At 37.9% G+C, this 26,335-nt stretch overlaps 1 protein-coding gene across 1 annotated transcript; it reads left to right on the forward strand.

Moving 5' to 3' along the window:
* The first annotated feature begins 238 nt into the window (after window positions 1-238).
* Window positions 239-26,000, forward strand: LOC128860402 (uncharacterized). Its single transcript, XM_054097926.1, has 5 exons — window positions 239-559; window positions 18,108-18,482; window positions 19,500-19,659; window positions 20,376-20,503; window positions 23,391-26,000. The coding sequence occupies exons 2-5, from the start codon at window positions 18,156-18,158 to the stop codon at window positions 24,336-24,338; spliced, it is 1,563 nt and encodes a 520-aa protein (XP_053953901.1). The 5' UTR covers window positions 239-559; window positions 18,108-18,155; the 3' UTR covers window positions 24,339-26,000.
* Window positions 26,001-26,335: the final 335 nt, after the last annotated feature.

The raw sequence follows: 26,335 nt of genomic DNA on the forward strand, positions 1-26,335 counted from the left end.
ATTCCTTTTATCTAACATTACAATTACATGCACACCTATACGTTTGACAATAAAATTCGTTTCGTTACCGGCGCATTCCGTACTTGTCCAATTGGCTCACAGCGAGCGTCTAGCTAAGAGCAAGCATAAGCACAAAAACAACATCAGCACCAGGTATAGCAAAGGAAATCCCTCCCTTGTGCGCGTGCAGTAGCAGCAGCAATAGTCTGTCAGTCAGCCGGCCTAGCCTAGCCTAGCCCGGTCACGAATTTCGACTTCATTCAGTTAGTTAAACACTTACACTCGCAGGGCTAACATGTAGTCCTGCGCCACCAACACACCAAACAGGATCAACAGTTTTATTTTATTTTTCCTTTTGCTGTGGATTTTTTATTAAATTTATTTTTGTCATATGACTGGTGAATGGTTTTGTGAAAAAGTGGACATTCAACAAAAACACAAATAATCGTTTTTAACAGTTGTGCATGAAAGACGGAGAATTTTTAAGTTTTTCATTTTTACACAATAAAAAAACGCAACGTGAAAAGAATTAACATTTTTTTTAACAATTAATTTTCGGGTAAGTTTCATAGCATGGAGTTGAAAATGTTGTATTTTACGGTCACAAATTTAGCGAAAAAGTTTGTAAAACTCATAATTTGCATTTGAAAAAAATGGAGTTATGAGAGATGAAAGAAATTAGTAAATAAAAACGATCGTCTAACCACCACATAAAAATAATTTGGAACACAACCAAACGATTTTGGCGAGCAATGCAAAATTATTTCGAAATTTTAATTACTTTTTTGACAATAATTTTGTAAGATTTATTCTTAAAAAAGAAAAATAGTAATAAAAATTATTTATTGCACTACCAAAAAGGATAAACATCAAATTTACTTAAACATATTCACATATATTTTCTATTAAAAAAATGTTATATCGAATATCGCACGCTGATTCTTGGCACTGGGAGAATTCACAGTTGACTTAATCGATAATCTGTGGTTCTTTGGGTGCCAAAGCTTAGTGTGCCGATCACGCAGCAAACGATTCAAAGGCCATAGAGAATAGCCAAACATACACAAAACCGCATTAATTGATTTATTGTCAATCAGTCATGCATACAGGGTGACCCAAGTACAGGCATATTTTGAAAGCACAAGTTAGTTTTATGCTTTCCCGCTCAAAATACTGACTATCAGACAGAAGCATAACTGCGCTAAACGAAATCAGTCTCTTTATCCTTGAACAGTTGCTTAATCCTTGAGAAACTTACTTCCAAAGTGATTTTGATGAAACTGTGCTTTTATCGAAAACAAATTTTGGACTTAAGCGGGTATTCTTGTGTAGCGGCATGAATTTGAGGTGTTTTTACAGGTGCTAGAAATAAAAAATGGAAAATATTTTTACTATCTATTTTTTACCAGACATTTATTAATCTTTTAACAATACATAAAAAAAAGTCAAAAAATTCAAAACTGGAAATTTTATAAACTGTTAAAGTGGGGGGTACAAAAAAATGGCGCGCTAGACTTAACATGATTGCAAACTTTCTAATAATCTGAAACGAAAAAATAAAAAAGATTATTAATTTAGATGAATGCCACTATCGCACTAACTAAAAAAAAGTGGAATTTTTTTTTTGCTAAATTACGACTATCCGATAGTAAATTTTTTTCATATTTTTTGTATATTTCTGAATTTTTATTAAAATATATTAGTAAACTTTTTTATTCAACTAAAGTAATAGTTTGTACGATAGAGTGTTCATGTATTGAGAAGACTCGCAACAAATTTCAAGAAAATCGGCTCAGTAGAACTTGAGATATCATGTCAAACGTTTTGAAAAATGTAGCTTTGAGAAAAACGCGTTTTCGGACCAGACGGATCGGAACCGATGCCATGTCACCAAGAAGCCGATAACTCTTGAGATAAAAGGAATTTTAAAAAATCCTCTTACTGACATATTCTTAAATGTCTAAACTTCTGAAAATATGCAAAAAATAAAATCGATTTTTTTCAAAATTCTACACTAGAATACCCCCTTAAGGCACTTTGAACTCGACGACTATCTTACGCATATTACGCATACCACACCGAAATAAGCTCATTAGGGGTATTGAAAAATGTGCGCCTATTTTTCAAGAAGGCAATGTACTCGCTGAGATTGACAGTTTGGCTCGAATGCAGAGGTGCTAACAACACTGGCTTATTTAAATTTTGGTTTTTTTTTCTGGAAAATTTCTCACATTTTTGGACCGAAATTTAGGATATGCGATTGGACGATCTTTGGTTTCAGCAATGCTGCGCGTTATGTCACACAGCCTATCAAAAATTGATATTTTGGGCACTAAGTTGAATAATCGTGTTAGCAGCCTTTTTTAGATGTAAATTAATTATGATGATGCTACGTTTGACCCTGTTACATATCGGTGTTATACGGGTAATCGAGCAACAAGCTAAATCTCCAATTCCAATACTCGCTTCGCTCAAGTCAATCTTGAGTTAGAACCAGCCGCCACTAATAAGGTCGTACGGTCTCAATTGGATTGAGAGTAAGCACTTAGTGATCATTCAATGGTACGGAAAATTTTTACCTTGAAACTTTGATCAAAAAAGTATTGAGTATTGCATAAATATTTCGAAAAGTGGCGCACAGGAACATCGAAAAAAATAATCAGTTTAAATTTTGCAAATATTTTTCTTTTAAAATGCATTATTATTTTAACAGCCAGAGCGCTACAAATAAAAATAAAAATGTTGTACCTTCTACCCCTTTTGTAATAATATTTATCTCACGCAAAATAATATTATTCGCTTCCAAATTCCTTAAGTTTTTCCTTCACTGACGGCTCCTTTTAGAAAACCGTTTCCCAGGTAGGTTAGATTAGGTTGAAGCAGTTGTCCTGTGAGACACACTCAGGCTTATGGCCCATTGTGTTCCCTCGTGGGGAGCTTGTTCCTATCCGGTCTAAAACCAGTGTGTGCTTTTCAAAAGTTTTAAAATATCTCTGAATTAAGTAGAACTGAGATCTTCCAACACATTAAAAAATTTTTTACCCAGAATAGTAAACCTGCGTCTGGATAGAGCAGGACAGTGGCACAGTAGGTGCGAGATGGTATCTTCCTCGTCCTCATCTAGACAACTTCTATAGAAGTCATCTGTTTGCACACCCTACCTATTAGACAATGTCCCCTTATAACTGAGATCAATGTGCTAAGACTGTATTTATTTTGGCTTAGCAGAGATTCTATGTGTTTAGCATTTAGAGTCGGCCACAGTTGACGGGCGATTTTGCTGGTGGCTTCATTACACCAACTTTCGTTTGCTTTCTTTACAATTTCTTCAAGGATGAGTAGCTTACATGTTTGTAAGGGTATCCCTATGACATTTCCCAGGTAACAGAAGATACAAAGTTGTATAGAGTGATAAAAAAATGTATACATATGTACATATATTTCTACTCCTCCCACCCTACAAATTTTCTAATTAGATGCCTCACAATTCTCGCCGGAACAGTAAAATTTACATAGCCTATTTTGACATGAAATATAATATACCTTCTGGTAGAAAAAATAATGCAACACTAAAAAGCATGGACACTAAGTATTTGACACAAAGATTCATCGACTAAAGAAAATATTTCTTTTGGGAAAAAGTATCGAGCATTTATAGGTACTTACTCTTGCAAATACTGGTATCGAGGAATCAGTGGATATGCCAATCCTAGTCTGCTGAGGCTGTCATAAGAAAAACGAGGCTGCCATAAACAATGCGACCTTTTGTTATTTATAATAAAGCCAAAAAAATATCATCCACAAAGCGATTTTTGGTAATTTTATTTCATTTTCATACACATTCCATTTGAATAGGTCAATGAGCAGTGCACCCTAATAAAGATTTAGGCCGAGCTTCGTCTACAATTAGTGATGTGCTTCTTAATTTGTAAACAAATTATTAAAGGGAGCCTTTTCATTCCCCAAAACGGCTGCCGTTTCCAACTTTTTTTGTAAGTGGCATACCTCTAGTACGCCCCGATTTCCATCCCTACTACAGACTTGATACAAAAAGGTTATAAAAAATAAATACATTTTAAATAGCTAGAGCCCCTTCAGCAGACATAAGCGGAGCAGCAAAAACAACTCCATTTCATTAATTTATTATTAATTTTTTTAATAATTATTGGCTTTTTTATATTTTTCCCCCTCATGATAAACTAAATTCTTGAATTTGTTATGTGGAGAAATTGCACAACACCGACAAGGAAAAAATTAGACTGGAATTGAAATGAAAAATATGTAAAATTTTTTCTACTATTTTTATAAAATTTTATAATTGTTTGTATGGTTTCTGTTATCATTATAGTAAAAGTATATTATATATAAAAAAACACCAATGATATATATCTAACCGTACCATTGTTTCATCGCGGAGTGCATTTAGTGCTGCAAGCAGGAAAAACCAACTTGACATTTTAAATAGGCTCCAGAAGAGCTTACAGTCGGCCTTAATCCGATAAAGGTTTGTGATCCTTGATCAAGTCATACAAGTCCAGAAGGGCTTTGCTCAATTTCAATTGCTTAGATATTGTGAATGAACTCTTAGAAAACTGAGTATATTCACAACGGTAACTTGTGGGCGGCATAAGGTAGTAGTCCGGTGTAACGACCGAAATTTCGACGTTTTTTCATGAATATTTTTTAAAAAGAAAATAAAATGGGATCGTATTAAGGTTTTTACATGTTTTTATTGGTGTTTTGAAGTATATAAAAAAAATTAGTTAAAGTTAATTTTATATTAATTTGTTTAAAATTTTTGACCTCAAAGTGGAGTCCTTAAAAAAAAGATGAATTGGTTCGGAGAACACACAGCCTTCCAAAATCATCTGAAATAAAAAATTCAAAGAGATTATTATTCTGTAGACTTTATTTTAGGTCCCAAACCTAAAATATACATAAAAATAAAAAACAAAAACAAAATAGCGGACTTGTGAAAAAAGTTCTCAAAATCTAATTTTTTTTCTTCATAAATTGTTTAAATTAAATAGTTTATTATTAAAAAATTAAATGTTTTAAAGATCTGGGATCTAGATATGTGTATCTAGAATAACGGGTTAAATTTTTAGCCAAATCGGTTGAATAGTTTTGAGTCAGTGATTCCCCGAAATTTCGAAAACATGGTTTTGAGAAAAACGCGTTTAAAGTTTCGACAATAGCTGCTGCTGGCATGTCACACGCGTTCATACACACTACGGCGCGCTTTCTTATTTTAGCTATAACTTTAAAAATAATTAAAATTTCTGTCTGAAATGTTTATAGTATATTTTTAATATGTTTTTCTTCCGAAAAATGTGAAAAAAAAACCAAATTCGATTTTTTGAACCCCTCACACCGGGCTTCTACCATAAAACTTAAATTTTAACCATTTATAAGAAAAATATATTATGTAAAACTTAGAAAAAAAGTCGACAGATTTGATAAAACATCTTATTGTAAATTTTTTAAAGGTTTTCAATTAAAAGAAAAGAAAAAATGTTTTATTTAAATAATAACGTCAATCAAAAAGATTAAGAGAGGAAAAAAAGAGCCTGAGAGCGGCTTCAGCCGAGCTCAAAAAAGCAAACATTCACTTCTTCTTTATTTTACTGGCTAAAACCAAACAGAAAAACTACCTATGTGAGACTGATTCCTTCGCCTTATAAAGCAGAGAAGACCCAACACCACCAATTAAATCATCGAACACTTAGGAGGCGGGTTTTTTCAATATGAAAGCTTTGGTTTTGCCCTTTACCCTCACTCACTGGTTAGTGCCAGTAACCGCTTTTATCTTGACTCAAACTAAAGAAAGTAGAAGAAACGAGGGTAAAGCAGACGGTATCATCACAGTAAAGATAAGGTTCCCGAACTAAAGTGGGTTAGTTCGCTTGGGTATCAGATTTTCCATTAAGGTTTATCTCTTATCCAGAATTGATCCTGGATATATAAAAGTGTTCGATCTGTTCGATATATGAAGGTTAAACGCTTGCAGTAACCAGCTCTGCGCATAAGTGGCGTTCACACTTTACAGTTTCCAGCAATAAACAGGAGAGTTAGATTGAGTATTTTAGTAAAAGGATCACTAGTGGTAACGTCTAAATCTAAGTGCCTTAAAGCTACTAATTACTCATCGACAGTCATTTGTTGGTAACGCACACGTTGAGCCCTACGTCAATGAATACCAGACGCTGAGTGCAATAGAAAAGTTTCGAACGACAACAACTTCTTCACTGCACATCTTGTCCGGCGATCTGAGCGGATGGCAATCTTCTTGGACTTCAGGTATGGAAAACGATCGGAGAGCCACTGTAATGAATATTTTAGCTGCTAATAATAGGTGAATCAATAATGAAAGAAAATTATCTACTTTCATGGCTGTGCGCCATGGCATATCTGCTACGACTATTGAGAGGCGGTATCAGAGAACTTCACAGAGTTCTTCAGAACTTCACAGAGTTCTTCAGAACTTCACAGAGTTCTTCAGAACTTCACAGAGTTCTTCAGAACTTCACAGAGTTCTTCAGAGTTCTTCAGAGTTTGGCGAGTCAACATTGAAGCAATTCAAAACTCCATGTAGTCACAATGCCATTGGCGGCCGCCGTAGTCGAATGGTTTGGTGCGTGACTACCATTCGGGAGGTAGATAGGTTCGAATCTCCATGTATGAAACAACAAAAGGAAGAAAAGGTTTTTTCTAATAGCTGCCGCCCTTCGCCAGACAATGGCAAGCCTCCCAGTGTATTTCTTCATAAAAACCATTTGGCATTCAGAATCGGCTTAAAACTGTAGGTCCCTCCATTTGCGGAACAACAACAAAACGTACACCATAAGCAGGAGGAGGAGTTCGGCCAAAGACCTAACCGAAGTGTACCAGAATCACATGCCTGCTTAAACCTACTAATCTAGCAACCATCGCCCGTTTGTCCAACCTCTTCGAAGCAGCCCATTTCCTAAGCTTACTTTTAGATGATATTGGCGACGACAAATGATAGTTGCATCGTCCTAAGCAAGGATTTGTAAGCTGCTACAACAACAATCAGATCGTCACGACAGAGAATCACTGCGCCGGAAATCTCATTTAGTGTGAAGCTATTCGGAGAGCTCCTTCCGTATTCTGATAGAGATTTTACACCGCAGAAATGCAATTACTTTTCGTGCAGTCAAAAATTATCTAAAGTCGAGTGAGGGTTCTTTAACGTATACTAACACAATAATCGTGAAGACCCCTACAATGCGTTTGGTATGCCTAATTAGGGGCGTTACAAACATGAAAAAAAGTTTTCTTTTACGCGCTTTGCACCAGCTTTAAGCCTTTAAGTATTTTTATTGTAACGTTGAACTTTTTAATATTTTTCCTATACTTTTTCAAATACTTAAACACTTTTTGTGTGTATGCGTTACTGCAATGAATCAGCATTAGTTTTTACGATGAGCCAACACGCAATAAATGAGGCGCACGCACGCATTGACGATATGAAGGAATTCTAATTATTATAATAGGACTATGAATAAGTTCGTGCGGTTTTTTTTCGAAATTTGAAACTTTATTGACGTAAAATGGTTACAAATTTAATATTCAAAATATTGTCCATCGCTTACTACTACTTTTTCCCATCTTTCTGGCAATTCACGGATTCCCTTTGTGAAAAATTCGGTCGGTTTTGCCGCAATCCACGAATCGATCCATTTTTTGACTTCATCGTAATTACGGAAGTGCTGGTCAGCCAGGCCATGTTGCATCGATCGGAAGAGATAGTAATCGGATGGCGCAAGGTCTGGACTATACGGCGGGTGGGGTAGGACATCCCATTTGAGCGTTTCTAAGTATGTTTTGACCACTTGTGCAACATGTGGCCGAGCATTGTCATGTTGCAAAATAACTTTGTCGTGTCTATCGGCGTATTGCGGCCGTTTTTCTCGCAGTGCTCGGCTCAAACGCATCAATTGTCGTCGGTAGACATCCCCCGTAATCGTTTCATTCGGTTTCAGTAGCTCATAATACACAACACCCAGCTGGTCCCACCAGATACACAGCATAACCTTCAGGCCATGAATATTCTGCGCCGACGTCGATGTTGAAGCATGGCCAGGGTATCCATACGTTGCCCGACGTTTTGGATTGTCGTAATGGACCCACTTTTCATCGCCAGTCACAATTCGATGCAAAAACCCTTTCTTTTGTGCCGTTGAAGCAGTTGTTCGCATGCCATAAAACGGCGTTCAACGTCTCTTGGCTTCAATTCATACGGCACCCAATGGCCTACCTTTCGGATCATTCCCATGGCTTTTAAACGTTTAGAAATGGTTGATTGATCAACTCCCAAAGTTTTTGCAACCTCTTCTTGCGTTTGAGCCGGATCTTGATCGAGCAATTCCTCCAATTCGGTATCCATGAACTTTGGCGGCGCACCCTCGCGTTCTTCGTCTTCCAAGCCAAAATCACCACTTTTAAAGCGTGCAAACCACTTCTGGCACGTTCGCTCAGATAGAGCATGCTCACCATAAACTTCCACCAAGATACGATGACTTTCGGCTGCTTTTTTCTTCATATTAAAATAATGAAGAAGAATCCCCGCAAAAACACATTATTTGGCACGAAATTCGACATTTTCAAGTGTGGTAAAAATATTGTTGTTTACGCTTCAAATAAAAAACTTATACTGACGTTTGTGCCTTACGACAGTAGCTCTCCAATGAATGTTTGGAAATGTGGATCGATGGAATAATAATCAAGTTACGCCATCTGTTGTAAAACCGTAACGAACTTATTCATAGTCCTATTATTATATTTCATTTTTTATACACAGATTATTGATTTTAGGGGGGGGGGGGGGGGGGCTCTTAAGCCATTTTTGCACAAATACAATAACTTGCAAAATAGAGGTTACACCACAAGTAAATTCTTAACTGGGTGGCTTAACTCTGGCAACAGTAATGTCGAATTGTTGAAGATGGAAATTTCAATTAACCGATTTTACGTCTGAGCAAGTGAACTAAAAGCAGTACAAATTATAGCAAAAACCGAACGCTTTAAATAAAACAACTAAATTTGAATTAAAGTTAATTTAATAAATCTTATCTTGAGAGGATGCAAAGGACTGCTTATCTTGGCATCATCGGAGCATGCACTTACTTCCCATCGACTTACACATTAGGTTGATGGAGATGAGCCTCTGGTGGCAACCTCTCAAGGGACATGGCAGGATTTTCAGGCAGTCAACACCGCATTTCTTTGAACTTCGTACATAACTCTCTATCCGCAAACTGGAGTTTGAGTATTTGGTGGCCAAGACAATTTTTCCAAGTAGAGGGAAAAATCTCTGTCTTCACTTACGGCTCCAAGATGGAATCGGGAGTCGGAGCAGGAGTTTTTTTCTAAATCAGCTCCCGAATACTGCTAGTGTTTTTCAGGCAGAAGTCTTTGCGACCCTGCAGATTTAAAAATTTGTGTGGATAGTCAAGCTGCGATCAAGGCTCTGACGACGCCATGGTGCAGATTTAAACTGAGCAACTCCTGTAAGGAGGAGAACAAATCTCTTGTGCATACAGGTAACCTTTCTGTGATCTGGGTTCCAGCACATAGGTACATAGAGGGAAATGAAATTGCTGATTGATGAGCTTGCCAGGAAGGCACTGAATTGGCCTCAGGGACCTCCTACCCGGTCATCGGCATCCCCCTGACAGTAGTTAAAGGGGAACTGCACTCCTTATTTCTCTGAAAAGCGCAGAAAAGATGGAGCTGCATTTCTTAACCCTGTGACCCCAAAACAATAGACAGAGAACTCAGAAAGTCCTGGAGACTCCACGCCATTCAATTTCCAAACTCGCAGCTGTGTTTACCGGTCATTGGACGAATGGCACGCACGCAACAAAGCTAGGATTACCATTTAACCCCCATTGCAGAAGCTGTGGAGACCTTTCAGAGAAGCGGATTGTTGAGCACTTTCTCTGTAAGTATCCGGGTTGTGCAGCTAGGCGATTAAGGTCACTGAATGCTCTTTTTTTCGACAGTCTGATGCAGTGCGGCAACCTAAATCCCATCAATCTTATCCATTACATCAACAGCTCTGGTTGCTCGTAGATATCTGCCTGTCGGAAATCTCATAATGGTATCAAAACGGCGGTTTAGTGCTACTTGCGGAGTGCTAAATTGGTACTACAACCATTTCTGATTAAATATTGAGTTTGCTTGTCGTCCTATTTTTTCTGTGGAACACACACATACTCAATCAAAATCGCCACTCCTCCGCCTGTAGTACCAATTATTCAGTCACTTTCATCGAAAATGCTTATAAATAGAAAATGGCCCGAAAATGACACACACCTGTAAGTACCGTTTGTTCGTTTATGTATATGTTGGAGTCTTAGACCCATATTGAGCCCTCCGACTACCGACACACTGACACACTCAACAGATTTGCATATTAAATCAGCTGAAATGTACTTATGTGACCATAATTTACATGAATGAGTGTCAAATCGACAGTGAACATAAATTCGTGGTAAATCACTCGAAATGCAAACTTTCTACATTTATATCTGGGCATACACATATGGCCTGGACGAAATGTCAGACGTCCTGAAAGGCAAGACATTTCAACGCGGTTCACAAAACAAAAACAGTCTAGCCCGGTGGTGACAACATAATGATTTGGGGATGCTTCTCTTGGTTTAGAGTAGGGGACCTATTCACCTCATAACCAATGAAATGGACAAATTTATTTAGAAGGACATACTTAAAGAAGCTATATTTTTCAGCTCATGCAAGAATTTAGACACTTAGACGTGGTACTCAGCATAAATAAGGATCCGTCCTTATCGATACAAGACCGTATTCAGGCAGCTAACAGAGCATACTTTGGCCAAATCAAACTTATGAAGTCTTCATTGATATCAAAGGAACAAAAGCTCCAGGTGTACAAAACTATAAAAAGACCGGTTCTCACCTACGGCTGGAAAACTTGGGACCTTACAGTTAATGACATTTTGAAAGAAAAATTCAAAAATATATTCTGTCCTATATGGTTAGAAGACGGTATAACCACGAGCACATGTTTTAAGCGCGGGACGAAATGTAACGTAAGTCCTAAAGATTGCAAAAGCCCTGATAATGAGCAGCGAAAGAGTGATCAAAACAGTTTTTAAAGCAAAGCCTGAAGGAGCAAGAAGGCGAGGCCGGCCAAGGCGACGATGGTTGCAAGACGTAGAAGACGCCTTACTCGTACGTAAGATGAGAATCTCACAACATAGAGCGAAAACGGGCTGTCGAGAAGATTGAAGACGTATTGTAGATGAGGCACTGGTCCACCGCGGACATTAATGCCCAAATGATAATGATGACTTCAAGAAGTGATGCTGCCTCTTGCTAAGAAGAATATGCCACTTCGATAGCTTTTTACGCCAAATAATTACCCAAAACCCTCCCAATGTGAGTGGTTTTTAAAAATAATGTTAAAGTTATGGAAACCTTTGAGGAGATTTAAGGTAGTAGTCTGGTCAAATACTCATTTTTATAGATATTTTTTAGGAATTTTTTTTTAAGAAACTAAAATGCGATCGTTTTGATTGTATAGTATTTTATTGATATCAAATAGTATACAAAAACATTTTTTTTTTTAACATATTTTTTTGTAGTTGCAAAAAAACGTCCGCATATGGCAAAAAATAAAAATTTGTTTCATCAAGAGAGCACACAGTGTAACAAGTCAGTCAAAACATTGGCAAAGCCATTGTACATGAATTGAACTTCGAACTATTCCCACATTCGCGGTATTCGCCAGATTTGGCACCCAATGACTACCGGCTGTTCGCGAACCTAAAAAAAATGCTCCCCGCTAACAAATAAAGTGGTTATCGCTGAAATTGAGGCTTATTTTAAGACAATAGATAAATCGTTCTACCAAAGGGGTATTGAAATGTTAGAGCGGCGTTGTTCTTGATGGAAATTACGTTAATGAATAAAGTTAATTTTGAAAAAAAAAACCAGTTTTCTTTGTTAGGCCCAGGACTTTTCGCCCGTATGGTACATATATATAGTATGTTAAAACGATCCTGCGCTATGGTATATTAAATGGACTGAAAATAAATTTGTGTGGCGCGTAAACAGAATGGATGAAATTAAGCCAATTTTTGAAAATTTCATCAACATGGCCAATGACCACTTCTTGGATGTTTTTCTTGTTTGTTTCGAGACATCCTATATATTGCTTCGTGCATTTATGAAAATTTTTATGATAGCTAGTGATGCCTATTAATTCAAACCTCCAAACCTTCTCAATAATCTCTGATGTATTTCGCCAACCAAAAGTTCTGCTATCTGAGCAGTATCCACTGTTTGAGGTACCTAAAGACGATCTTATACCCTTGGAAGGAAATTTGATGACAATGGGATGAGCAATGGATTAATCCAGAGTGCAGTCAAAGAGGTTTGACGGATATTTTCTTTACCGATGGGTCCAAGAATGAAATAGAGTCTGAAGCTGGATGGTACTTAAGCGATAATAATAAGTATCATTACGCTATGGGAGGAATGGCAACTGTTTTCCAAACGGAAATTTGTGCCATTCTGAAAGTAGCAGAATAGATAATTGAGAGGAGATGAAGTGAAAAACAGATTGGAGTCTTTAGTGACAGTCAGGCGACACTGACTACAGACCCTGAAGAACGCAAAGCAAATCTCAAAGATTGTTCAAGAATGTAAAAAGAAGCTTAATTATGTCGCAAAACAGAGCAGGCTTGTACTTATACGGGCTCCAGCACACTGCGGGGATCAAGAAAATGAAATTGCCGATAAATTGGCCAACTGTGGATCAGCGGTTGCCCCATAGAGAGTTTTTGGAATCACCAAATCTCTCAGTGCTTCTAGGTTCGAATTTTCAAATTTCAAAAATCTTCGAACTACCAAGCCCAATCACATTTTGCTCCATCATCCCGACTAACACACTCACATTTTATAAAATTTAAACTTTCTACACATGGATTTCACCACAAAATTACAAATTGCGCAATAAATTGGTCTACAATTTCTAATTTTCGTGCGAAGTTGGTTTTACGTTGTAATTTTGATTTTTAATTTTTTTTTTTTTGGTTTTGCAACCTAACCGAACATTTTCATAATAAACCACTTTGACTTCATATATTGCATTACTTATACATATAAACTCACACTTGCAAGTAGATATATATCTATGTATGTGTGAGCGACTGTGTAGTTAGTAAATGCATAATAGGCACCGTATGAAAATATGTTTTACGAGCTCCGGTACGTACAAGTCACGGAAATTCCGTGCATTGCATATTTGCACGTCAGCACGAGTGAGGTCTGGTTAGAATTTCTTTGGAACTACCGAATACAATACGCCACTTTCGAGCACAAATATTCACTATGTATCTCCTCTGAGCACCATACCCTCTATAGCCACCTTTAAGCATTAGCTAACACCCCAAAAGGACTGCCATTCACCTGGCTACCTTAAACCAAAAACACGATTCAGGCTAAATTTTTTCACTTGTTTGTACGGATGTATGTATGTACGAGTATGTAAATTTGTGTGCTCAGGTGCCACCACCAATACGGCGCGGCATTAGTGTGCAGGGATAATTTATTTTATCGCTTGCAACAAATCTAAATTGATCGTTAGGCTCCCCATACGACGGCGTCGACGACGATGATGACGACTGCCACCGCCACAACCACCAGCATATATAAGTACATGATATTATTGCTGAATAACGGTATTTACTCAAATACACATTAAATGCAATTCGTATAACAAAAACGATGAGTGACAACAAATCAACGATTTTTTATTTTGTATTGCTTTGTTGTGGTTTCTGGTTGTTTAGTTGCCTTTACTTTCTGAGAAAAGTTTTCATGACAATTCTATGACAAGCTTATTAAATGTTCTAAAATGTAGGAACGGCGAGAAGGCGCTATGCAATAATGACCTTTACAAATACATACATACATATGTAGGTATATAATACGAGTATTGTTGTTGTTTCTTCGATACCATTTATTTTGGCCTTTTTAGTGTTTTCCTTTCGAGATCATAGATAGTTAAAAACATGTAATAATTATTTCTACTTCGAAATTTCGGGTTCAGGTTAAGACGTATAAAGGATTAGCTGGTGTAAATTCATAAAAATATCTATTAATAGTTTTATAATTTATAAGACATGGGTTGAAAAGTCCCGGTTCTAACAAAGAAAACACTTTTTTTTTGTTCAAAATTAGCTTTATTCATCAACGTAATTTCCATCAAGAACAACGCCGCTCTAACATTTCAAAACCCCTTTGATAAAAACGATTTATCTTTTGCCTCAAAATATACTTAAATTTCAGCGATGACCTCTTCATTTCTTACCGGCGAGGGTTTTTTTAGGTCCGTGAACAGCCAGTAGTCGCTGGGAGCCAAATCTGACAAATATGTGGGAATAGTTCGCAGTTCAATTCATATACTTTTGTCATTGTTTTGATTGACTTACCACACGGTGCGTTGACTTGATGAAACAAAATTTGTTTCCTTGACTCACGCAACTTCACTTTTCGATCACTCAAACCGATTTTGTAGATTTTTTTTTATGTGTTCTGGTATTACCGCCTCATTTGGATGTCCACTGCGTTGTGCATCATCGGTGTCTCTACGACCATGTTTGAAGTCAGCAAACCATCTTTTCATTGTTGTTTCTGATGGAGCGGAGTAGCCTTATCAATTTTCAAGCCATTACTTTGCTTGAACGGTATATTTTCCCATAAAGAAGCAGTGTAAAATTAAAAAACCAAACCCTTTTTGATCCCTTGTTTTGAAAATCACAAAATTGGCGTCACTTTTAGCATAATAACTCACGAACAAATGAATAGAATATTATGCAATTATAACAGCTGTCTTTTTAAGGTTAGTTCTAACTGAAAAGGAGTGAATGCAATAAAATTCGAGACATCTATGTGTTAGGCCCGGGACTTTTCAGCCCATGCGCTATAACGAATTAAATAAATACTTACACACAAACCTACGTAACACAAGCCTCCGGTAATTCTCACCGATTACGATTATTGACTAGTGATAAATCAGCGAGGTTTCACACGTCCGTCACCAAAGTTATATTGAGCGATGAGGAAGTACATATCAAGAATGATAGATTACAAGGTTTGACCATCCAAAGCAAAATTGTGAGTATAACTTTGGTCGCCACGTCATAGGGGATTCGCCGGAGGGAGAGGCGAATGAAATGAAATGAAGTTTCGTAAAGTGAAGTTAGTTGAATACAATCGGGCGTTGTTCATTTTTCTTCTTTTTTTTTGTATATCACCAACACAATCGCAGTTTTTTGCGACATCTGTTTGCGACCGCAATCGTATCACCTCTCATGTGTGCAAATCAGCTGATTCCTTGAAAATCGCTGAAACCCGATTAGCGGTCTGATGTTGGCCACACTCTCTGCGGTCTCTCCACTGTGGAAAATATATAGACGTTTGAGGCGTGGATTCTTGCAAATCGTGAAATTTAAACTGCTTACAGTTAAACATTCCCGATCATCTGCAGTTACATAAGTGTTAACGATGTTCAGCTCTCTCTGTTGTTAATTTTAATTACTGCAGCTTCGTCCGTGAGACTCGCAGCGTCAGACCTGAGCTTCGACCACCATAATAAAATAAGTAGTACAAAATTTTTAATTATTTAAAAAGTCTTATATTGGGATCTATGTTTCAAATACTTTGAATATTTTTACACTCATATTTGCTAGATTTTCTACATAGATCGTAGACAAACCTACTCTATGCAATATATATTATATGTACCTATTGTCGCCGACAGAGGGGAGTCGCGTTTCAGCGGCCAATGAGGGTAGATGTGTCTGTGAGTAATCGGACTGTTCAGTTTAAGTTTTTCAATTTTATTTATTACAATTAAAATGAATTCCATCGATTATAATTTATTATCATAAAATAAATATACGGGAGTCATCCGAGACACTATTGTATATTCCACCTTCGCCCAACTTCCTTAATAAATTGTAGTACAATGACGGCAGTGTACCTCCCTACAAAGCCAGCAAGTTCCATAAGAGTATACACAAAGTTTAGTAAGATAATTAGTATTCCTGTGATGATTCTCAAACTATTCTTATTTAATTCAATTCAATGTTTGAAACGGTTTAGGTCAAAGCTACCTATTACTGATTTTGATTGCTATAAAGCCCGAAGATTTTTTTTTTTTTTGTGAATAAAGTGGAATTCAAATTGTCTTCCGGCGTCTACTGCGTTGAGTAGTATGGTCACTAAAACAATCCCTTCCCTCCTACTGGGGAGACACCCTTCCCGGGACTACTTTCTACATGACTTGGGGAGGGTCCGAACGGCATCTATAAAGGACCAATTCTATTCACCCACGGCTGGGTCCACCGTATTTGTAGCCAGCTTGCATGTTTTCATGCGCGTCTTCTTGTGTCTCTGTCTGTGAGGTCTCGCTTTGTTGCACTGTGTCGAGATCTATCTCTTTTCCTGGTTGCACAGAGGCGAGGTCTATCTTTTTCCGTGGTACGTCCTCAATGTATCTCTTTACCGCTTTCCAGCTGTCTTCTGGTGCGAGCATTTCACTGATTATATTGCTCGGCGCAATGTCGCCAATTTGCTTCCTCAGAGCATCTCTTTCCGTGAGCCATTTGTCACAACTAAAAAAATTGTGTTTAGCGTCATTGCCCGGTATCTCCGGAAGTATTCGTGGCCCGTGCGTAACTGAGTTAAGAAGTGAGTTACTTCCCCGACATTCTTTGGACCCATTTGCCAATCAGCGTTGCCACCGCATTTATTTAATTCATCCTGCACAAAAATTAAATCATACTCGTATATGTGCATTTTGTCGAAAAAATACCGGAAATTGTTCAATAAGCGCAAAATAATTATTTAATCATCAAAATTTATTTTGTCGCCTTCAAAATAGGCTGCGTTCGAGGCAATACACATATTCACAACATTAGTCCAGTCATCAAAGCATCTTTTAAACGCGTTTGAAGAGATCTCCTTCAGCTCCTTCAGCGAATTCTCCTTAATGGCCCCTACCAACTCAAAGCGACGTCCGCGGAGTGGCGATTTAAGTTTTGGGAAAGGGAAAAACAAACAAACAGGGGGTAAATCCGGTCATCGCATGACTTCCAAATAATATTCTTTATTTATCGTAGAATCATTTGGAACGAGTTCCGAGTGCACAACACCACGATAATCAAAGAAAACGAGTAGCATGACTTTCACTTTTGACCGACTTTGACGTGGTTTTTTGAGTTTCGGCTCATGTGGATAGCGCCATGCAGCCGCCTGTTGGCTGTATTGCATGTCACACTCATATACCCACGACTCATCACCTGTTATGATGCGCTGGATAAATGTTGGGTCCGAATTCACTTGCTCAAGCAAGTCTTCAGCCACCTTCTTCCGATGAATTTTTTGAATGAAACGAGTCGGGAAACCACGCGTCTCATGCCCACTTAATGGTGTAAAATATTGCGAATTGATTCGTGAAATACGCTAAGGTCATGAGCTGGTTTTCCAGCACCATTCACTTGACGACGTTTACATCCGTTGAAGATGTTGATGGGCGACCAGATCGGGGTAAATCTTCCACGATTTCTCGGGCCTCTGCAAAAGCCTTATACCACTCGTAGATCCGAGTTTTCAATAAAGTACACTCACCATAGGCTTTTTGCAACATTTTCAGCGATTCGGCACACGAAATCCCGTTCAAAATACAAAATTTAAGACAAATTCTTTGTTCGATATTTGTATCCATAGTGAAAATCGCAAAGCACACCTGCGGTTGACTGATATAATTAAATGCCAAGAACAAGCTAATTGACAGATCACGCGCAAACTCTGCGGCACTATAGAGGACAGTTGCACAAACATTCCAGCAAAAAAAGTTAGACTTATAGTATGTGTAACGCGCGCTTTTTAAATTAACAATTCCCGATATTTTTTTGGCAGAATGTATATTTAAAGCTGCTTCTGCTCTTGCATATTCTACTATATGCAGTCTTTAATTTATTATACGTTTAATAAATAATAACGATAATAATGAAACCTCTTAATTCCAGTTAATATTTCACAATACAACTCGACTCAGCTTATTACACCAGCTTCCTATGGCTGTCCAGCAGAACTCAACACTCATCTACGATAATTTGGCTGAGTGTCCTTCATTGCTAAAGGAGCCGGAAGAGTTAAGCCGTTACAGTCCTATACTGCCACTAAAGAATCAGAATAATGATATTAAAACAAATATACAGCAGTCCGATAGCAACAACAATAACAAAAACAACAACAACAACTTAAACCCTGAAATTAAAGATATTCATAAATATCGAAAATATACAAGAAATCGTCCGCAACGAAATTATGCCGCGAGTAGTTGCAGCGCTCAAAGTAGCCGAAGTCGTACGATATCGCTGAGTGGTGTTCATGGTACAGAGGTAAGTTTTAACGAGAACACGAATTTTTCAAACTCCTTTCTTTTTACCCAACGTATATACTTGTATACATATACATATTTGGCGCTTACACCCTTTATTGGGTATTTGGTTGAGCTCCATCCTCCTATTTGTGGTGTGAGTCTCTTGTGTAAGTGTGAGGTTTTTTATGAGGACCTTTTTCATGGAAAAATTACAGGCGAATGTTAACCATTGTAAAGTCCATACCATTAAATACACCAACCCATTCGGCTACGGCGACCGCCTATGGTCTCTATTAGGGGGCCCGAATAACATCATTTCACTCAGTAAGAGCTGAGTATGCGTCAACGAACTGTTCAACTTCCTTTATTATCTCAATCGTAGTAAAAACCGACTAACCCAACTTGGTCCGGTTCATCAAAGAGCGTCAGTTCTTTCTTCCCCATGCCTAACGACTTACATAGAGCCCTAAGTAGTGGCATTAAAAAGGCAATTCGTATGAAATTTTTTGTAAGAATATTAAATATTTTTAAAAGTGCATATTTTTGCGACTTGTTTTCGGCGCCCCCTCTTGACATTCTTTTGCCGGTTTTAAGCAAAACTGCGCTGAATTAAATTGAAGAAAAAAAGGTATTCTAAAATTGTTTTATTTCTCTATTAAAAGTCCAATTAGAGGCCTGGTAATGAATAGCTGATACTGAAGTAGAAATAGCATTAATAGCAATAATAAGAAAATCTATGCATACGTTTGATCAGAACAGCTGATTGCCAAGTTTATCGTTGTGCCTGTGATATGGCACCACTGATTAGAGAACACAGGGAACGAACTGTAAACCCTTCTCGAATTTAAGAGTGAAGAATTTTTAATACGAAAAAATATATAATTTTTCATGGTAAACATTTCTTAACTTTTGGGGACCCGTATTACCACCACACCCGCCACACGCTCACTATAGTTGATTCCGCTTCTTTTGTTAGAACACCTAACACTTTCTAATTTTTTTGTACTGATATCTCTCACTCTCTTTTCAACTGCAGAAACAGGGCCACAAGGAGATACCCATTTGGATTGGCGAGGAACCACGTTACGTGTCAGGCGTAAATAGTCGCACCACCTGCAATGACATTATCAAAGCTTTGATTGATGATGAAATCCGTATTGGAAGCAATCACGATTACTGTGCCAATCGCAATAAATGTAAGTCAGTACAACAAGAAAATCACCGTATGAAATAATATTTATTACACAACACAGCGAGGAGAGTAGGTATCAAAGGAAAAGGTGGGGAAGAGAGGGGAGAGGAAGAGAGGGAAGGCGAATAGAAGGGAAGTTAGAAAAGCATAGCGATAGTACAACATATTAATAGTCCGCTCCTTCGTCCTTACTTTACTATATTATACAAAATCTTTAATGAAAATAGGTTTCTTGATTACAAAATGCAAATATTTACTTGAACGGCTTTCGTTGGCGTTTCATGATAGCTCCAAGTTGAAAATGAAATACAAAAACAATGAACAATGAATAAATACTTGCAATACAATTATATTTTCTATTGATTTTGTTTCTTTTTGGCATTTTCCTACAACTAATCTTCGCCGCCCACACACTTCTGCATATGTATCTCGGTAACTGTGGCGTGACTTGACTGCTCGGCTACCTGCTTGCTGTTTTGCTGTTGTACACATGGACTACGCTTCCGGTGCTTTCCTCGAACTATGGACTGACTTCCGTTTCGTATGGGGGGGGGGCGGGCTACACGTTTCTTGACGCCGCTTGACACCCGCCAACGACATGCTTACACAAACCAACACACACACGCTCATACACATGAATGTATACAAAATATATGGAAAATAAAAAATATCATGGCTCACTAACAATGCGCAAAAACAATAAAAACAATGTGCAAATAGTTGACGCAGCATCGCGTGACTACAACGATTACGTTATAGCGGAAAGTTGGCGCGGTATCGAGCGCAGCTACGATGGCAACATGGCGATTTTGCCCGTTTGGAAGGCCTGGAGTCGTGTACACAATGAGGTAATAGTCATTCACTAACATTAATGCGATTTTTAAAATATATATATACATATATATATGCATACGATATGTGCATACATACAGACATACTTAGCAACAATGTATTCAAATCAGTGCTATTGCTAGGGTATATTATTAGTAGCGCTCGGTAGCGCCATGTTCGCTGGTACCTGTCGGTAAGTCGTGATTATAAAATGATGGCGCACACGAATAGCAAAAACATGGAGCCGCACGGAAAATTATAAAACATCAACAACATAAAATGCACAAAACAAACAACAACAACAATACGATTTAAGCCAAGGGCTGAAAGCGTTTGCTCCATTTAGGTGTTTTAGACATAAATAGAAATAGTTTATTGCGTTAGAAACTACCAAATCCTCAAATATACTTGTATGTACGCATAAGAGGTGTAAAATTTTGAAATATCTTACGATTTTTACTTCCCTAACTACTTAAAGTGTAGAATATAAAATTCGAGTCTAATCAATTTGCGTTTAACCCGGCGTGAGGTTAAAAATAAAAAATGAAATTTGCTTAGCAAAATATTCTAATATTTATTTAACGAAACAAACTATAGTACAGGGTCCGGCACTCGAATTGTAACCAATTAAAAAGGCCAAACATTTAGTTTGGAAAATTACTTTTATTCAATTCAGAGTAAAAAATGTTTGAAAATAATACAAAATTAAAAATCAATTTACTAACTACTCGATATGACCACCCTTTGCTTTGAGTATGTGCTTGAGACGGTCCAGAAATAATGCGCAAGCTACCCGAATGTGACTTGCGGGTATTTTGGTCCACTAGCGGACAATGGCTTTTTTCAGCGCCTCGAGACTGATGAATCTTTTAGTTCGGACATTGCTCTCCAAAATGGCTCAAAGAGAATAAGTCCATCGGATTCGCGTCTGGTGAATTTGAGAGGCATTGTGGGGAAGTTAGAAGCTCGGAACGTTTTTTTTAGCCATTCTTGGTTCCCTCACTTTGCGAGACGATGCCGAGTCCTGTTGAAACGTCCATGGTCTGTCTCCGAAATCTTTGTCTGCCCACAGCTTCAAAGCAACCTCCAGAATACTTTTCAAATAATATTTCGCATTTATCTTGACGCCAGGCTCGCTAAAAACGATTGGAGAGCGCCCATCTACGGTTACAGTGGCCCAAACCATACTTCCTGGTGTCCAATCGATGACTCAAATGGTCGTATAAACTGTCGGTCAAATAAACCCTATCGTTTTCGGAGTTTACGAAATGCTCAATTTAAAAAATTTCCTCGTCGGAAAACACAATGTTCGGAAATTGACCGCTTTCGGCCAAGAGAAGCAACTCCTTCGCTCTCTAAAGTTTGACTTGTGTGCGCTTTGGTGTGAGTCCATGCGCCTTTTTGATCTTGGAAGGCTTGACTTTGAGATCACTTTTCAGTAAGCGGTGGATACTACGGTCAGATGTTTGCAGTTCATTCGCCATTTGATTGGCACCTCGTCGGGGATTTCGCTCAAGTCGCTTCTTCACTTTTTGAACCATTTCACGTGACATTGCAGTCTTTTGATGGCGTTATTACGTTAAAATTCCATTTCTGATTTTCTTTTTTCGCGTTTACTCTCGGCAAAATACTTCCGCGCGCTTGTAAGCAATACCCTGGACTGTAATTTAGCCAACAACTGCGCGAATGGTCTGAAGTTGGTTACACTTCGAGTGCCAGACCCTGTAATAATTTTCTAAAACTGGATGGAGACTGGATGGTGGCCACGCTGAATTCAATATTTTTTGCATCGTTAGAAGTTTTAGCATAGATTTTGTCGTTTTGCTCACTAAAAACTTCCTCAACAGTGAAAATTTTCTCATTTTGTCGTTTTGCTCATTAAAAACCTCTTTAACAGTGAAAATTTTCTCATTTGCGAAAGAATATTTTCATGGCCGTTGACCGCGTGCCACCTAAGAAGCTACTGGCAGCTGTCGGGTCTAATTTTCCACAAGCGCGTTGTCAAAAGATGACCAGTTGAAATGCTTTCATGTGGAGATTATCTCTAATTAGTCTTGATATGGATATGGTCGTAACATTCATTTCCCTGGACATGATTTTCTGCTGTCTAAGAAAATTTCTGCGAATTCTGTCTTAAAAGGCCATAAAGCACTAGCTCGGACCACACGAGGACGACCACTTCTTCTCTATTTGTCACTTCAGTCATTTAGAAAAAACGATTGATCGTTCTCGTCACATTAAGTTTTTTCAGCAATTCGTAAATGTCACTTGCCCTTTTATCACACTTGTGTAATGGAATCACTGCAATGCGACTTTCCTTAGCTCTCCACTTCATTGTTAACAAGCGAAAGGATTGTAGCCAAGGCGAATCTATTAAAGGTGGTGTTGATAAATCAGCTGATTTGTTTTTTTCTTTCGCCGTGTCCATGTGGCTGTCAGCCTAGAATGAAACAAGGCGGATTCATTTTTTGTTTTCTAGTTTCCCAATACTTTGCTTTGACAATCAAACGTACAGACCATTGTTGTTGGTCTAGTGCCACCACATTTAATGAATGCGCCTTGCACGAAACTGAGTATAATTCATGAGTAGACAATGCACACGAGAAACGTAAAAATAACAGAACTTCTTTTCTGCCAATTTGTCACAGAATTTATGGCACGACTAAGTACAAACTCGACAGAAAAATCTAAGAAATCGCAAGATTAGGTTAGGTTAATGAAATTTCGTAAACTTATTCGGATAAACTATTCCGCATTGTGAATGCTCTCTTTGAATTAATTAGATGAAGTAAAGCAATTCAATTTATTGTATTTTCGTTATTTCCTGAGTATGTACCGATTCAATTTAAATTTCCCATAAGTTCTTCCTTACTAGTAATTAATCAATTACAATACTTTTTCCAGATCCGTCTAAGTCTCAAACACCATACAGAAGTCGCTGAGCCCCTACCGCCAAAGCAAACCAATAACTGGTTTCAGTCAATACGAAAATATCTTGCCTTACTATTTAAATTTACGAAACGCAATAAGAAAATGCTGCCAGACGTCACAAATAAACAGCAAAAACAATTGCTGCCTATCGAAGAGGAAGAGTCCCCCGATGAGATTGTCTTCATTTTATTGCCCGATAAAAAATACGACAATTCTGCAGCGCTACCGCAAATCAGCAAGCCTCTAAGTACCGCTACCGATACGTCCTTTAATGATCCGAACACAAAGGCCGCGATGATGAAACGCAAACTCTATAGCCTCGCTGAGTCGCGTGTTTCCATGCGCCGTAAAAAACGTTCGAGCAAAACATCGAAACGGAAAAGTGAAGAATTTCACGCAAGCCCTCCAGCCAACACTCAGGATGTGGCAAATAATTGTATACGGCGACGCAAACCTACGTCCATACGGCAATCGCTACGTCATACGCTGGCACAAAAGACTAACGACATTGATACGCTCTATAAACGTGAGTCTGAGCTAACGAAGCGTTTGAATCATAAATGTCAACTTTATAAGCTGCACAATGAATTGTATTCAAAATCGGATCAAAGACTGGAACTCTCCATTGGGCAAATACAAAGAAATGTTGAACAATATGCCGAACAGATCATACAAACCGAACATGAATTGCTCGAGTTGAAGAATGAAATCAAACAGGACATATCCATAGTGAATAACCTCAAACGAATGACTTTGAGAGCCGAGGAGAAGGCAAACGAATGTGGAGTTCCGCTGCTGGCTGAGATGCGTGGTGGAGTGCAGCACGAAGAGCAGCCGAGAAAGGGAGATATTAATGCGGAAATGCAGTTTGTGGATAATATTTATGAATTCTGTGACAACAACGCAAGCATGTTGGTCTAATTTGGGGGGAAGAATTTGGTGAAGACTGAAACAAATATTTTCAATTTTCTTTTAGATGTCAATACTTTATTTTTAATATAATATTATCTAAGCAGTTAAGTGTCTATCATTGAATCATTTCATTCAAAATTAAGGTGAACAGTTTATTAGTTCAGGAGTGTGATAGTGCCCCTTAAAAGGCAGTGTATTTGTATATGTCATATCATTGAAATATAATTCAACCCGCAATTCGAAGCCGATTAAAAGAGCATTCCTAAAGGCGATAAATTTGTGACTTATCTAGAAAAGAGTTTAACGATTACTGTCTCAAAAGAAGTTAGATTTTTGAACGTCTGATAAAAAAATGTTTGATTGCCGCGACAACCCCTTACGCGATTTTGGCCGAGTTTAACAAAGCGCGCCAGTCATTTCTTTCTCGTGCTAACCGGCACCAGTTGGGCACACCAAGGAAAGCCAAGTCCTTCTTCACCTAATCTTTCCTACGCATACGAGGCCTTCATCTTCCTCCGCTACCGCCAACTGGTACCGCATCGAATACTATCAAAGCCGGTGCGTTTGTATCCATTCGGCCAACGAAGCCAAAGATTCAGCGAATTCGCTACACTTTGTCTACAGGTATGTTGTCGTAAAGCTCGTACAACTCATCGGTCTATCACCTGCAGTACTTTGCGTCCCTAACGTACAAAGGTACAAAAATTTTCCTCCGAATCTTTCTCTCAAACACGGGACGTCTTATCGGATATTGTCATCGTCCACGCTTTTGCGCATACGTTAGAACGGACATGATGAGAGCCTTGTAGAGTGTAGTTTTGTTCGTCGAGAGCGGACCTCACTACTCAATTGCCTACTTAGTCCAAAGTAGCCCTTGTTGGCAAGAGAGGTTCTTCGTTGAATTCCAAGGCTGGCATTATTATCGGTGTTAACGCTGGTTCCTAGATAAACGAAGACTCTTACAACCACGAAATCATAACTGTCAACAGTGGCGTGGATGCCGATATGCGAGTGAGCCAACTGATAACAAATTTACCGAGCGATAATCCTCAGTCAAGGTGATGAAGACACGACTATTTGGAATAGTGTTAGACTACCATATCAGACATGAAAAATGTCTGAAAAACACGAACTTAATTTTTTAACATTTTCAAGGCGATAAATTCATAATACTCAAAGGATCAGACGACCTTTGCGTCTGAAGTTTAGCAAAAGATACAAACAAAGAAATGAGTAAAATTGTTTGGTGTTTTCAGAAGTCTTAAGGGTGTGCGTTAGTAAACATCTGAGCTATCTCAAGTCTATCAAAAAATAAGAGATAACTAATTTCTTTTTTGGTTTTTGAAGAGATAAATTTTTCGGCTAAAAGTTAGATTTTAATTTTTATTCAGTACATTCGGAAAAGTAAATCTGCTCAAAGAAACGACGAAAACTCTGCACTACGATTCATAGCAGAATTGCGGTAGGCTTTTCGTAACGATTTATCCATAAATCTGTGGGCTGGAGTTATGAAAGACCTCGCATGGCAACTAGTCAGTGAAACTTCTAAAAAACTAATCTGCTGAAAGAGACATGGGACTCCGTGTGGGAATGACTTTATGAAGCGTTTGCCAAACTCGTCACAATTTCTAGCAGCTCACAACTCTTTCGCAATTAGAAAACTCATTTCCATGCCCTTGAATAATATCGGAAATGTTTGCTGCGCAAGAAAAAAAATAAAAAAAATATTATTTTCTCTTGGCTTCCTTTTATAAGTAGTTTTGGTTATTTTTGTTCTGAAATTATAATATTGAATGCATACATACATAGGTATATTCCGTACACTGCCAAGTTTTGTGAATACACCTACTCCATATTTTTGGTAACACCATTTGTGCCTAAATTTAACAAGAAAAAACTAAATTTGTATTCAACTTTGTACTGCTTTGCAAAATACGCTCATTGATCGTCTCTGTAAATCATTGAATAATTTATAATAATTTAATAATTAAGGTTAGGTTATTGTC

This window comes from Anastrepha ludens, chromosome 4 (assembly GCF_028408465.1).
Source record: "Anastrepha ludens isolate Willacy chromosome 4, idAnaLude1.1, whole genome shotgun sequence".
Classification (NCBI taxonomy): domain Eukaryota; kingdom Metazoa; phylum Arthropoda; class Insecta; order Diptera; family Tephritidae; genus Anastrepha; species Anastrepha ludens.